This window comes from Chelon labrosus (genome assembly GCF_963514085.1).
Source record: "Chelon labrosus genome assembly, chromosome: 20".
In the NCBI taxonomy this organism is placed as follows: Eukaryota; Metazoa; Chordata; class Actinopteri; order Mugiliformes; family Mugilidae; genus Chelon; species Chelon labrosus.
Genome location: NC_140353.1, coordinates 10,394,647 through 10,407,650, shown reverse-complemented (window position 1 = coordinate 10,407,650; position 13,004 = coordinate 10,394,647). Strand labels below are relative to the sequence as shown.

The 13,004-nt window shown below is 41.4% G+C and overlaps 1 protein-coding gene across 1 annotated transcript; it reads right to left on the bottom strand.

Annotated features, from left to right (window-relative positions):
- Positions 1-1,836: 1,836 nt before the first annotated feature.
- Positions 1,837-10,864, bottom strand: ythdf2 (YTH N6-methyladenosine RNA binding protein F2). Its single transcript, XM_084569055.1, has 6 exons — positions 10,708-10,864; positions 10,457-10,481; positions 9,247-9,326; positions 6,550-8,244; positions 5,083-5,148; positions 1,837-4,461 (listed from the first exon to the last, which is right to left on the bottom strand). The coding sequence occupies exons 1-6, from the start codon at positions 10,732-10,734 to the stop codon at positions 4,438-4,440; spliced, it is 1,917 nt and encodes a 638-aa protein (XP_084425181.1). The 5' UTR covers positions 10,735-10,864; the 3' UTR covers positions 1,837-4,437.
- Positions 10,865-13,004: the final 2,140 nt, after the last annotated feature.

Here is a 13,004-nt window from a genome sequence, read left to right as displayed (position 1 = left end):
AAAAGAAAAAAGAAATCGTGAAGATTTGCAGATTCCCTTCAGTCTGTTTTATTCGCTATTGCAGCTTTAATTCTTTTAAAGGCTATCACCCGGCAAACACACGACTCAGTCGCTTTATCGCAGGAACACTGGGTGAAATCATCACTAAACAATCACACAGCAGAGTATAAAAAAACGTAGACAACGCAGATTTAAAGATCTAAAAAATAAACGCCACATTTTCGAGAAATCTTGTTCTGCTGCACCCATAGCAGGGCCTACATGCTTCTTTACGTTATCATGCTAGACATTTCATTATTGCCTGTCATCCCCACACAATTAGAGCATGCAGAGAGCAAGTGTGCCACATATGTTACCACGGAGGTCATCAACTGATTCCGGGGGCCCCCTCCTTTTTTTTTTTGCCTGTCTACACATTATGCATTTTCAAAACTCTCAATACAATTGGGACACTGGGAGAAATTGAGGGGAAGGGTGGGGGGTTGACACTCAATATATCAACAGTGCGGGATCCCCTGGCCATGGAGAGCAGGTGACTGCATACAGACCCCCCCTGCTCACGTGATATAAACATGCATCTTCCTGACATATTCCTATTTCTAAGTACACCGCTGCATTAAGTTAAGATGCAAACTAATGCTATTCAATTTTCTAAAAAGTTCTTAATTTTTTTAAATAAATATATAAAAAAGGTTTCAAAAATACGAGTGAACACAAATGCATCCACTAAGGTGCACGAACAAACAAATTCAGTTTATAAGGATTTTTTTCCCCAAACAATTTTGTATAAAGAAAGCAGTTCAGATGCAGAGTGCATTTTCTGTCCCAGCATTAATTTCTTCCCTTTATCTATAAGCAAAGGCTCGCTGAAACAAAATGCACGAAAAGGGGGGAGAAGAAAATCTAATTTAGTCATGTAAATAGAGGTCGGGTTGGCGACATGGCGAAGCGTCACTAATGGAAGAAAGAGATGGATGCCTTATGATAATGAGGGGAAAATAAAGCAGAACCATGACCTTGCAGTGCAATATGAACGCACAGACAGACACCACGCATTTAAGTTGGAGCTCCCCGCCTGAACAATACTTCCTTCTCCCACATCGGGGAATAATAGGCGCGTAATAAAAACGCGTCTCAAATGTGTTCCCTATAGGTGAAACAAACGCGGGGTCGTGGTGTTAATGCTTGAAATGTTGATGGAAGAAAAATAATAAAAAAAATAGTAAATCCTGATAGTATTCATTATTTTTAAATCGTTTATAGATTGAGTTTATAGATAAAGATAAAAAAAGATTGATTATAATTCAAGTGCCTCTTGTGAATTGAGTCAATACGAGTAGGGGGGGAAAAAAGTAAGAAGTCACAACACCTCAACTTATTTTGTTCCTCCATCTCCATAATTCTCCATCACTCCATGCGCGCCCTAAGATATGAGCTCTGACCCCCACCTCCTTCACCTCCTTCCCCTCCTCCACTTTCTCCCTTTCTTCTCCTCCATCGTCTCCGTGGCCGTATCTGCCTCTGCTTCGTGGCCGCTCATTTGCATCCCAGGAGGGGCTAAAAAGGCGTCCCCGGAGACGCGCAGATAAGGGTCACAGGAGATACCCCGGAGGCAGCGTGTTTGCCACGCACCCCCGACACGTGCCGTCGCCCTCCCCTCTCGACACACTTCTCTCCCCCACAACAATACACTTCAGTCCCCCGCCCGAAAAGCTGAGTGACGATCTCAATTCTTCCTTTCCATTCAGGATAAACATTTCTTGTTATTATTGTGACAATTTTTTATTATTTGTATTTTTATTAGGGCCGTAAAGCCATTGTTGCGTTGACAGTGTGCAGAGGAAAGGCCAAGTAATCGTTTTTTTTTTTAATATAATTAAGATAATAAACCAAATTTCTGTCACTTAAATTCACACTAAACAAATTAAAGTCACTATAATGTAAGCTATATTATTTTTACAGGGCTCAATAAATTTACAAAAGCTTAAAAATACGGAATATCGCCCTTCTTAATTAAACAAGATTTTTTTTTCTAAACGTTTCTAAGAATACAGATATAAACAAATCTAACACTAATTTGTTTTTATCTGCATTTGTTAAAAAAAAAAAAATCATCATGACCTTTCTGCCTTGTGGCCACTTTATTTGTGACACAGTTTTTTAAAAAAGAAAATAATAAATTAGTAGGCAAAACTGAAAATTAGGAGGCTATAATTTGTATCTGGCTTTTGTGGGAGGGGTTCTGCGCTAAGAGGCCACAAACGTACAGACATACAGTAAACGCATCACACAAAATCATAAGGAAAATATGGATGATACGTTTGTTTTAGAAACAGCTTTTGACTATTGGTTTCTGTGATACGAGTCAGGGGTTTCAGCGATTAAAAACTACACATATGTAATTTTTTTTTTTTTTTTTTTGAGAAGGCCTTGATTCTGGGACCAGGTTTGGGAAAACCGTCGAAATCAGAAATAGGAACCTGCACTTTGGTCCAGATGGAAACCGAGCAGCAGTGAGCGGTCCTTTGTCGCCCTCTTGTGTCTACTACGTGCAGTGCAGCTGTAGTAATGAGGACAGAAAATGGCGGATTGCAGATTTGTACACGATAGGATAAATACATGCGTTTAAACTGGACTTCACTTTTTCTACAACCTTTAAGTCAATTATGAGACGGTAGCAGCGTTGCTTTGTTCACTGCACATATCAAACCAAATCACTTCTAATTAATGGACCAATGAGCAATATAACACATCACCTTAAAACATAGATTTTGCTTTGCCTATATGCCACAAATACGTAGTCAGGCAAAATCAGCGACGTCTGGACCCAATGCAAATTAATAACATGTCAAAAACACAATTTTACTATTTACTCATTGCATCCAAACAGGTATTAAATCCTACCTGCCCCCTCAAAAAAAAAAAAAAAAAAGAGAACACAACCCAAGCGAAAAGCAGGTACAAGAGGCTAACCACGTGACTACAAATGTCCAATGAGGAGAAGAACCCACGTTTGACTTTGTGGAGCATCTTTATTATGCCACAAATAAAAGCCAGTAGTTCTGAAAGAGGACCTTGCGTTTTTTTTTTGTATTTTTTTTCTTCTTTTTTTAAACTCACCAACAATGACATTCTCAAAATGGTTGAAGCTGATTGTGATATTATAGTATGTATGGTCTCACAGGAATCTGGGAGTGTGGAGGCGGGTTTGGAAAGTAGAGCGATAAGAAATGCTGTGTGCTATGGTGTAAATTGAAGTCTGGTGGAGGGGCGGATTGGATATGAAAGTTAGCAGAAACAAAACCAAAAAAAAAAAACATTCATATACCCATGTGGGGGAAAAAATAAAACATTGACGCACGGACACGCTGCATGACAAAACTGCTTTCCACAGTCAAACAAGGGGGATGCACACCGTTCTGCTGAATATACCACATTTATTACTTTGAACTGATTAATAGAAAGAGTGGGGGCAAGGCCACTCGCATCACTGTCTTTAGAAAACGGAGGAAGGAGGAAAAAAAAGCAGCTCGTAGCAACAATTAACTGTCCAAGAGAAAGAAAACGAGGGTAAATTAAGTCCAATGAAGAGGGCCCCAAATTTTTTTAGACCAATAAACATCATACAGCGAGCAAGGCTCATCAACTTAACATTTCTTCTGCTTTCAAACACTTGACCCCATTCCCTACTCTTCCTCTCCAGATCCTCCCGACCCTTTCTCTCCCCCCACATACTCCATCCAACACATGGGAAAACAAAACAGAGGGCCTTTCTGAACATCTGCAGTCCTCTCAAACAAAAACATGGCAGGCATGTACAAAAAGATTCTGGAGTGAGCGTAGTTGGCACCCGCCTACGATGAAAATCCGCCATGGAAGAAACTCCTGTTGGGTCCTGGTTGAAGATTTGTGCATCCTCAGAAGACAGAGGGCTGGGGTGAGGGGGGGGGGTTACAAAGAAAATGAGACAAACTGCCCATTCTTCACTTTGGGGCACTAGATTAGCCAACACTACAAATTTCTATTGGATTTGCGTGTTTGTGTGAGAATTACAGACTTGCTCTTGGACCATAAAAACAGAAATGATCCTTTCATTTAAAAAAAAAAGAAAAAAAAAAAAAAAAAAGGGAAAGGAAAGAGCAGCATACAAGGAAAAAAGCATATGTAGTGGAATGGGGTGGGGCAAAAAAAGATTTCACCTAAGGATGCTATGCATTTAGTTGTCCTATGATAATCGTTTCCTTTTCTTTTTTTTTACTACAAGTTCGAAGTAAGTCTTTAAAGTCAAAAGAAATCAAAGTCTTCATTTAGTTTTTTTGTCCTTTGTTAATTCTTCACCCCTATAAGAATTTCTTAGAGATCTGGATGTAATGACGTAATGGGGTGGACAGGGCTTTAGAGGGGGCCATTGCAGTCTTTAGACCAAAGCACCAACTGTTACTTGACTCGTCCTTGGCGCTCCTAGAACAAAACAATAGAAGGAAATCACGTGAGACATAATGATGGTAGAATAGAAATTACAGATTCTTCCCACTTATCCCGTTTGGTCCTTCATGCACCCATTTAGAAAACAATAACACATTTAACGCATTAAAACCAGGACTCTTGGTTCTCACATCACTGTTGAATGAACAACTGAGGACTTTGATATAACACAATAGAGAGACCATAATGTATCTGAAAATGTATGGGACTGTATCCATGAAGTATTAAAGGACAAAAGTCTAGGATTTAGTGACATCTAGTGAGTAGGAGGACCTAAGGTGGTTGGCTCTTACAAAAATGCCAAAGGCCCTCTCTTGAGCTATTGTTTGGTTTGTTCTGGGTTACTATAGAAACGTGGAGGCACAACAAGGTGGGCTCCATGGAAGAGGGTTCGCTCTCCATTTAAACAGGAATCATTTCACCCCATGAAATTATTCAATTTTATGTTGGGTGATCATACAGAAATCAAACCAATCATGAATATAAGCTTCCGCCTCTGCTAAAAAAAAAAAAAAAAATCCTCTAAATCCCACACATTGGTTCTTTAAAGTCCCATGTGAACAGTTTCAAAATATGGCAGTATATGATGCAAGTTACCTGCAGCCTGTAATGACTCCTGTTGCTTGGGTTGCTGGGATATGGCTCACTGCCTTGGACCTCCACCTATCACACATAGGAGTGAAAACTCAGCATAACTGGAAGATCTCACATTCAAACAGAAAAGCAAACACGTCTCCGTATTCAAATAAGACCATTTGTCATAAAGGATAACTCGGATGCCCGTCCAGGTTTTAAATAGCAGAGGATAAGTGTCTGACAAGCATTAGCACAAACCATACAAGTGGAAGCTAAAATGAAGATTACAACTCTGCCTACAAACACCACATGTATGTCAATGTGCATCTCTGATAAGACTTTAGCTTAATAAACTTTGGTATTAATTTCTATGCTAATTTCTAAAATCTCTTTTATTGCCACAAATACAGACACGGAGATAAATATCTTAGTTTTAGAAAACTGCTGGTTAGGCAATGTGAAACTTAAACAATGTGAATGCTGCATATCTCAAATTAATTCCCGAGAACAGTTATGCAGCTGCAAATGCATTAAAATAAATGTATAAGATCATATAAATACAGCCGCTATATTTTTTATCTTTGAATTGGTGTCTTGCAAGAAAGCTCACACTAAATACTGTCAGTGTAGCCATCAAAACGTAATATGAGACAGATTTTAAAATAGGGAAACTGACCAACTCAGTTTCTTGAATTCATGTATCATGGCTTTTAAACACTAAATCTTAACCCTTTGGCAGAACATGTCTTTGACCTTAGCAAGCTTTCTCTACCTTAAAGCAAACATTTTTTTTTTAAATCTCAACTTTACAAAGATGCCATAAATGAAAAACAGTTTACTATATAATGCCAGTTTAAGAAAAGCCAACAAGCTGCTGTGTATTTTTAGTAGATTTTGTGTGGCCTAATTTGTCCTAGATTAAAAGAAAAACTGCACACATCAACGCCCCCCCACATATACATAGAGAAATTGCGAACAAATGCTACTACACATATAATCTGTTTACACGTCATCAAAAATAATAAGCCACACAAATTCATTTTCAATACCAAATAGGGTCTTATGACATAGGGAATAACCTGAGTAAGCTGCACACTAGATACCATAGATAAAGCTGTCAAAATGAAACTAAACCACAAGGCAATTATGTAATCCACTGAAAACTTCCAGTTTATAACTTCTGCTCAGAGTAAATATAGTAGTAATTTACGGTGTACTCTCCCCCCCAAAACATCATTACATGAGTGATGACAAAGAGAAAACATAGAACCACATTGAAAAACGGGAAGCACAGAAAAGTCACATGTCCGAATGTAAACAAACCAAATTCTGCCAAAGATCTCAATCATGCAAAAAGCATGTTGTACATGCACAAGCATTCATAAAGACTTCATACACTGCACCGTTTTTGAGGCACGTTAAGAGCACTCTTTTCTTTTTTCACTCCCCTGTTTTATCATTCACTTTATTCAACATTAACTTGGTTACCTTTTTCACACACTCTTCCTCCTCCTGACGTTTCTCGTAGTGAGAAAAGTCATCAAAGATGGAAGTGGTGTGTTTATATCCAGCGATGATCTTAAGCACCTGTCTGGCCTTATCCAGCGGCACCTCCTGTGTGTCCCGAGAGTTGGTCACTGGCTTATTTTCGTTGTTCTCAAGTCGAATGTGCCTCAGCTGACTGTTGGGAACGTCCTTAACAAAGATCCAGCGCACATCAAAACGACCCTTCCACTTGTCCTGCGACCACACGCCAGCAGACGTGTTGTAGTCCACGGGTGAGCGCATCTCCGCTACACCACAGAAGTGACCACTCCCGTTGACGCTGAACAGAAGATAAAGCGGCCCTTTGCCACCGAGTGAACGGTAAGCCGCGTCAAGCCTCTTGTTACCATGCTCCGTGCTGCACCAGATGTTATACTTGATGGAGCGGTGGATGTCATCCTCGGAGTAGCTCTTGATGATAAACACTCGGCCCTGTTTGGGATTCCAGTCAAAGTCCTTGGGGTTGTAATTGTTAACCATGCGCAGCTTCTCCAAAACTGGATGAGGCTCAGAGGGAACCCCGGGAACAACGCCTACACCAGAAGAGGTGGGAGGTGACTGGCCTGTTCCACTCCCACTGGTATCCCCAAATCCATTTGCCCGGTTCCGTGGAGGGACCCAGCGAGTAGATTGAGAAGGTTGCTGCTGTTGGCTTGGTGGAGGAGGACCCTGGGAGAGAGGAGGCTGGGGCATCTGAGCCATACCTGCTTGCGCACTGGGCGGGAGCTGATGCTGCCCCATCTGGGAAACAGGTGCAACCAGCTGTCCGTTACTCAGGGGCATTTGTGGATTCCCTGCAGCAGTAGCTCCAGGCTGCGGTGAAGCCTGATTTGGCGGCTGCCCATTGGTGGGAATAGGGGGCACCTGCTGAGGAGTGGCAGCTTTAGGCATAGTGCCCTTGTTGTCCCAAGTGCCGATGTCCATGTTGTGTTTAATGGGCGGAGGAGGCAAATTTGCACCAGCCATGCCACCCTTGGTCTTTAGCTTGGGTTGAGGCTTGGCTGGCTTGCTGGCAATATCGGCCCAGGATGCGGGCTTGGCAGGGGCAATTGAGACAGGAGGCATGCTGGGAGGTCCTACAGATGATACAGGGCCAAGGGGACCCCCCCCAGGTAAGCCAGAGCCGACCACCTTAGGAGCCATGTCCCCATTACCACCCGGTGCAGCACCACCAATCTTAAGCCCTGCCATGCCCTGGTCAAGGCTGTTCATACCAGGTGCTTTATTAAGTGGCTCGTTGGCAGCAGGTGCAAATGGGGACTGTCCGTCGATCATGGCACCGCCAATTGAGCTGGGAGCATAGGCATAGCTGCTGCTGTAGCCAGAGCTCTGCGGTGTCCCCGACTGTCCCTGAGAGCTGCTATTACCCCATGCTGAGAAGTCGATGCCACTGGGGAAAAAGTTGAAGCCGTGCTGGCCCAGGAATGGGTTGTTCCCCAGGGGGCCTGGCTGGCCAAACATAGCGTCCGGGAGGTAGTGGGGTTCCCCATTGCTCAGCTGTCCATAGGAGGCCAGATAAGGCATAGGTGGGTCCCCACCTGTGGACCATGCTGCCTCATTCAGGGAGTAGGAAAATCCTATGGAGGGGCTGTAGTAGCTGGGCATGTACGAGTCCGACATGGCCGTATAGGCATTGCTCTAAACGGAAAAAGAAATGGATTCAGTGAAAACATGTTCTTTGCAACAACACACTTTACAGATAAATTAGGCTCTTAAACTGTGTATACCTTGTTCTTGTAGATCCAAAAACAACATAAGATGAGCAGATATTTAATTTACCATAAAGAAATTAAGTATCTAAGCGAGTCCTGCTAAGCATCTGTCCTCATCACCTCTAATCTACTATGTAAATACACGTGCAATTTATTACTTTACTTTTTCTTCATTGGGGAACAGGGAACACCATCAAGCATACAGTAGAAAAATAAATCAATAAAATTCAAGGCAAGTCAAATACAAGATAGTAAACCAAAGTGCTCATTCCAACCACGTATTCTTAAGGTCTAAGGGATACAAAAAGCAAGAATATGCACACATAAGGCATTAAGGCCAGTGATAAGTTGGTCTACAAATGTGCTTACTGTCTTTTGGTATTTTTTCCCCTTTAGCTGTTAAATAAGTAACAAGAAAGCGTATCATAGAAATCGTCTATAATCAAGTTCAAAGGCTTATATTTGGAAGTTTGGAGTCTACTATCAATCTTCATTCACTTAGCTGGCTAAACAAGAATACTTTACACAGCGGTAGCAAATTATGTGGGAAGATTAGGAATATTGTGAGCCAAACTAAAATGATGGGCTCAATCAGGCATTTATAAATTGACGTGATCAGGTTATCCTTACTGTTGACTGAACACGTGCTACTTGTACTCAGCTATATTTTGTCAGATGGACATATAATAACTGTCCAAGCACACACACACAGAACTCTCACACAGAAGATGTATCACTAAAATCTAAGTGGAAGTTACAACTTGCTGATTTCATCTATGAACTGCACTTCAATCGTTAGTGAGCCCTACATAAAAACATCTTGTCATCATAAACTAAAAAGTAAAACGTGGGGACACTCCAATCATTAATAAACAAGCGGTTCAAATAAAAAGAAACACCTGTGTGCAATCTCTGATCAAATGCTTACCTGTCTGGCCTGAGTATTCAGGTAAGGCTCAAACTCATCATCATTCAAAGTATCCTTTTGGGTCACAGCTCCGTTTTGCACTGAAATAAAAAACAAACACCGATGTAAGCTGTGTACGGAAGATTGTGTGACTCCAGAGAGTCGATTTACATCCCCCATCATAACAAAAGTTTTTCTGGGAAAACCAAAGCAAGGCAACACGTCACATACAAAAATGCAAATGCATACAGAGATTAATAATCCACAATGATGATAACACACTAAAGAAACCCAGATTCAAACATTTATGAGCAGATTAAAATTTAGGATAGACTATGCCATTAGCATAATTTCAATAACAAAATCTGTGTCATGCACATGAACATGTGGGTCATGGTTTGTTTTCACAAGTTTGTGAGCGCTGCTGTGTATGATGACAAGAGGTACTCAGAGGGCTTTTTCTTATATTGAATTAACACATATAAATTAAAAAGGGTAGCAAATAAACGTTGTCTAACATCATAGCCTGGATGGCATGATGACGGGAAACGTGAGGCCCATTTGGACACAGTGAAGAAAAAAAAAAGAAGCATGTCGGAAGACGTGTCATTTTAGGTTAACTTAGCAACCAGCTAGCGTTAGCATGCTAGCTCTGTGGTCAGCTGCATGCAGTTAGCAGCGGCGTCTCCATGTTAACGAGCGCCAAGAGTCCTTTCAACTTGACGGACTTGGCTAACATTAGCCGAGTGGGCAGCGTGCTAGGATGGCACCTGTAGCATAACAACGCAAAAATATTCAATTGTGACCGACACAGAGAGAGACTGAACAGTAAAGACGTGTCCTCACGCCTGTTAGTACAATGAAAGTAGTAACAAGCAGAACCAGGAAAAGGGTTCTGATATCATGTTGCCATTTAACGTTAGCTAATCGAAAGACAGCTAGCTTAATGCTACCTGAGAGTACCACAAGAGTGCAATTTCACGGATGTAAAGGACACCAAACGTTGGCGAGTCAACGGCTTGAGAAGGCTTGTGACACAAAATGTCGTTTTGTGTTTCACTTGAGTGCTAAATATAAAAAACGTTCACAACGTACACAGAAAGGCCCGAGTGCCCAAAACGCCAGAGAACCCAGCTCTCGCATCCGCGCACGCAAGATTTTCAAAGCGCACGGCACGTAAAAAGATCCGCATTCACTCAAGTCGATAACACTGGGCAATTTCTCTTCTTACCTTTATTAGCTTGGCCTTTCGGTCTCTGGATTGGGTCCAGGTGATTCATGAAGGTTTGATTTATGAGAAGAGAGGAAGGGGAAAAAATAGATGAAGAGATATATTTTCAGCAGTCAGTTCCTTTAGCAGGTGGTCAGGCCTACTGCACTACTGAGCCACAGCCGCTGCCTCTGAGCTAAGCTATCCTCGCTAGCCGTCGCGATGCTGAGAAATTTGGCCCTCGTAAATGTTCAGAAAATACCTCTCTTTACCTGTTCAAGGAGGCTGCTGGCTGACATGTCTTTCCCCCCCGGAGCCTGTGTAACTGTATTTACTCCTAAATAAAGCGGCAGGCTGTAGATTTTCTCTAGCTATAGAAGAGTTTCAGCCAAGCGCCCTTATCTCCCTACAGAGCCTGGTTTCTACACAATGGCGGGCTGCAGTTTGCTTGACAGACTCCTCAACATGGCTGGGCGGCCCTCGTCAACCCACGATGGCATTTATTTACAGCGAACAGGCGCCCCCCAGTGGCCTGGAGGAGACAGTTCAACTAGCTCCCACACAAATTATAAGATTTAATTAGATTATTATTTTTTTAAATTAATATTATTGAATTGTATACATTTAATAAATAATACATTTTAATAGGATTTTCTAGAGTGCAAGATTTTTTTGTGATACCTAAAATTCTAACAATTTCTTCAAACAATAACAAAGGGCCAGATCTCCACCAAACTCTTTCAAAAAACACAATGAGGATTAGGCCCTTAGTATAAAGAGATCATTTTTGGTGCAGTAAGAATAGTGTGCCACAAAACTAAAGGTTGATGAAGTTTCTTAGCTCTCAACCCAGAGGTTTGAGGTTTAAACACATTTTTTTGCAATCACATGTTACATTAAGGGATAGAAAAAACAAATCTCAAATAAAATGTGTTTGTTCTTGCTAGTTGCTCAGGAAATGACATAATATACATATCTCATCCACTTTTTCTTTGTTTGCAAGAAAGTTTATTTCTAATAATAATTTTCCGTTAACATGAAAGTCCACCTTGAGGATTGCAAAGTGATTCAAATTTAAAGACCACCGAGGTAAGTAGCATTTTCAGGGAAGGATTCAAGGATTCAAGGATTCTTTATTGTTAGTACGACACATGTTGGTACATGGGAAGGAACGAAATTGGTTTCTCTGGTCCCGATTCAAGCCATAAGTAAAAAAAAGTATAAATATAGAATATAGAATAAAATTAGCTTTCCAAGTATTGTACAAAATAGCAAGGTGTGTATAAATATAAGAGCACGAGAAGCCGCTGCACTATTGCACACCGCCATTTTCACCAAGTTCACACCAAGAAAGTGAAATAGTAGCTCCCTCATCATCAAGGTGCAGCCTGACACCCCCTACAGCTCGCTCCAGTGAAGCTGACCAATAAGCCATGGACCTGTGGTTGCAATGGGAAGGTTTGCAAGTATGAAACCGTATAACTGTGCATCACTAAACTCAGTGAAAACAACAAAGTAGATTTTCTAACTGTGGTTGCACTGGGAAGGTTTGCACATATGAATCTATATAACTGTGCATCACTAAACTCAGTGAAACATCCCTTAATAAAAGTCAAACGTTTAAAAAGTTGTTCCCTATTTGTGCTTTATTTTCCTCCTTTCTGGCCTTTGTCGCCCACTAGTGTTATTTCACACAACAATTCTCAGATTTTCTGGAAAGCTCTGAAAAAAAGACCACTGCTTGCCATTTCACGTTTCAGCCACAAGGTGGACTCCTAGTCACTGTCATCAGTCAAGCTGAGCTCCCGTGCTGTGTGCATGTGTCACACATGCCCACTCAGTTATTGCTCTGTTGATTTTGTTAGCAGGATGCTCATTTGTGAAATTTTGCTGCTGTCTGCGTGAGCCTCGATAATGCTGCCGCTAATGAGAAGTGTCTCAGTGTTAATATTTTGTTTGTGATTCATCCTTTCTAAACTCGCCGAGCCTATACCTGCCCATTAGAAACACCAAAAACATGCGATCATGCATGATTTATCTCATGATGTTTGTATTCTCCTGTTCATATATGTTCTTTAAAGTTAATCCCTCCTCCCATAATCATTTTTGACCTTAAGCGCTATTTTAAAGTTCCCCTGACATGCTTTTTGTAAAAGTTAACTTAATGCAGGACACTGGGGTGAATTCTGGGTGGATTCACGTGCATGGTATAAGAGCTATGGGAAAAGGCATTTACACCAGATGCACATTTCACTGTACTCAGCGAGCGAATAGCACAGGCAATATACTGTAGGGATGGCAAACCAGTAGCAGTGACAAGACATTTGACTTGTGAAACACGCCTAGGACAGTAGCATGGCATGCTTGGATCATATTCCGCCTTTCAACTCTCAATCATTTTTGAGTACTTGACTTTTTTTTTTCCCAGGGGCTTGTTGACTGGCGCGGATTGGACAGGTGGCATAGCACGGAGAAGAGCTGGCCGTTTACCAGCCAATAAAAATAGCTGTGGCCTCCATGATGTCACTGGTGAGTAAATCATAGCTCCTGAGCATAGAGAGAGAATCGA

Coding starts and splice junctions, on each gene's coding strand:
- ythdf2 (XM_084569055.1), bottom strand. CDS start 10,734: ATGTCAGCCAGCAGCCTCCTTGAACAG. Junction 8,245..9,246: donor TGAATACTCAGGCCAGACAG/GTAAGCATTTGA, acceptor TTTTCCGTTTAG/AGCAATGCCTATACGGCCAT. Junction 5,149..6,549: donor AGGAAGAGTGTGTGAAAAAG/GTAACCAAGTTA, acceptor TATGTGTGATAG/GTGGAGGTCCAAGGCAGTGA.